The 1370-nt window shown below is 74.2% G+C and overlaps 1 protein-coding gene across 1 annotated transcript in view; it reads right to left on the bottom strand.

The window, feature by feature from the left end:
• The window catches only part of COL6A3 (collagen, type VI, alpha 3), an 83985-nt gene that overhangs the window by 40579 nt on the left and 42036 nt on the right, over window positions 1-1370 (bottom strand). Inside the window, exons 11-16 of the mRNA XM_012725152.1 lie at window positions 1273-1342; window positions 1137-1181; window positions 1010-1063; window positions 650-712; window positions 304-369; window positions 67-120 (exon numbers count right to left, since the gene is read on the bottom strand). Of these exons, the coding sequence (XP_012580606.1) occupies window positions 67-120; window positions 304-369; window positions 650-712; window positions 1010-1063; window positions 1137-1181; window positions 1273-1342 (352 nt within the window). The remainder of the gene's footprint in view (window positions 1-66; window positions 121-303; window positions 370-649; window positions 713-1009; window positions 1064-1136; window positions 1182-1272; window positions 1343-1370) is intronic.

The raw sequence follows: 1370 nt of genomic DNA, 5'->3' as shown, positions 1-1370 counted from the left end.
GGATCACCTTGGCCCGCCGCCTGGAAAGTCGTGGCAGGTCACGGCAGGCCCCGGCCCGGCACTCACGTCCTTGCCGAGTTCACCGGGTCTCCCCGCCGCTCCGTCTCGCCCGGGAAGGCCCTGCGGAGGGGAGCAAGCTGACCTCAGCCCCCTGCAGCGGAGGGGGGCTGTCTGGAGGCCACGACGCTGTGGGCGGGGCCCAGGAGGCCGGGACCAGGCGCCCGTGGGAGGAGCCCGGTGCCCCCCGGCCGGCAGGGCACGTTAGTCACCACAGGGCAGGCCGCGGGGTGGGGAGCACTGTACCAGGGGGCCGATGTCCCCAACTTCTCCTCTGGGTCCGGGCTGCTGGCTGTCCCGTCCCGAGTCTCCCTGTGAACACACGGGGTGAGGGCGCGTGCAGCTCACTCGGGCCGCCGGGGCGCGCCCCACCCGCCCCAGGAGGGCGTCCGCTGCGGCTCGGCCTGGCCACTCAGCGGGCGACAAGGTGGACAGGCTGGTGCTGCAGGGGGCCCTGCCGCCAGGGCGCCTGCGCTCCCCGCTCTCCCGGGGGCGAACCGAGGCCCCCCAGGGCCCCCGGGCCTGAGCTTCCTGGCTGAGGCCGCCCCCCCGCCCCCCGCGGCCCCGCACAGGCCCCGCAGGGCCTCCTTACCGGGTCCCCTCTGATCCCGAGGTCCCCTCTTTCTCCTTTGTCTCCTTTCAGGCCCTTGTCACCCTAAATGAGAACGCGGCAGACCTGGCACCGGCCCCGCCCGCCCGAGCTCACCCCTCGCTGCCGGCTGGGGCGCTCACAGGTCTGCACGAGGCAGTCGCCTGCAGCTGGTTCTGCCTTGTCGCGGGGCCCCAGGAGTTTCCGGGGGCCCTCTGGGCCCACAGTGCCACACAGAGATTTGCCTGATCGAAACCCACGGGGTGCTGGCCTGGGCACCCTCCAAGAGGGCACCGGGGCGGGGCAGGCGCGGGGCCGTCCTAGGCGGCCCCAACACGGCCGCCGCCGATGCTGGGGACTCACCCTGCGCCCGGGGCTCCCTTTCTCTCCGGAGGACCCCGGCAGGCCTTTGTCCCCCTGCCAAAGACAACGAGAGAGGTCACTGGCGGCCAGCGCCGCGGCGGGCGGGGCGGGGCGGGGGCGTCCTTACGTCCTCGCCGTTGAGCCCGTCCAGGCCGATCTCTCCCAGCTCGCCCTGCGCGGGGATAAGACACACGGTGAGGTCGGGCGCCGCTGGCAGCGGAGGGCGGGCAGGGCGCGGGCCGCGGGCACAAGGTCTCACGCACCTTCTCGCCTGGGAATCCTCTGGAGCCCTGCAGGGAGAGAGGGCGGCTGAGCGCGGGCCTCACCCTCGCCCTCGCCCCGTGCGGACGGCCAGGGGCCA

Source organism: Condylura cristata, unplaced genomic scaffold (genome assembly GCF_000260355.1).
Source record: "Condylura cristata isolate star-nosed mole 26May11 unplaced genomic scaffold, ConCri1.0 scaffold00002, whole genome shotgun sequence".
Classification (NCBI taxonomy): domain Eukaryota; kingdom Metazoa; phylum Chordata; class Mammalia; order Eulipotyphla; family Talpidae; genus Condylura; species Condylura cristata.
The sequence above is the reverse complement of the archived record's forward strand: the minus strand, read 5'-3'. Positions and strand labels throughout refer to the sequence as shown.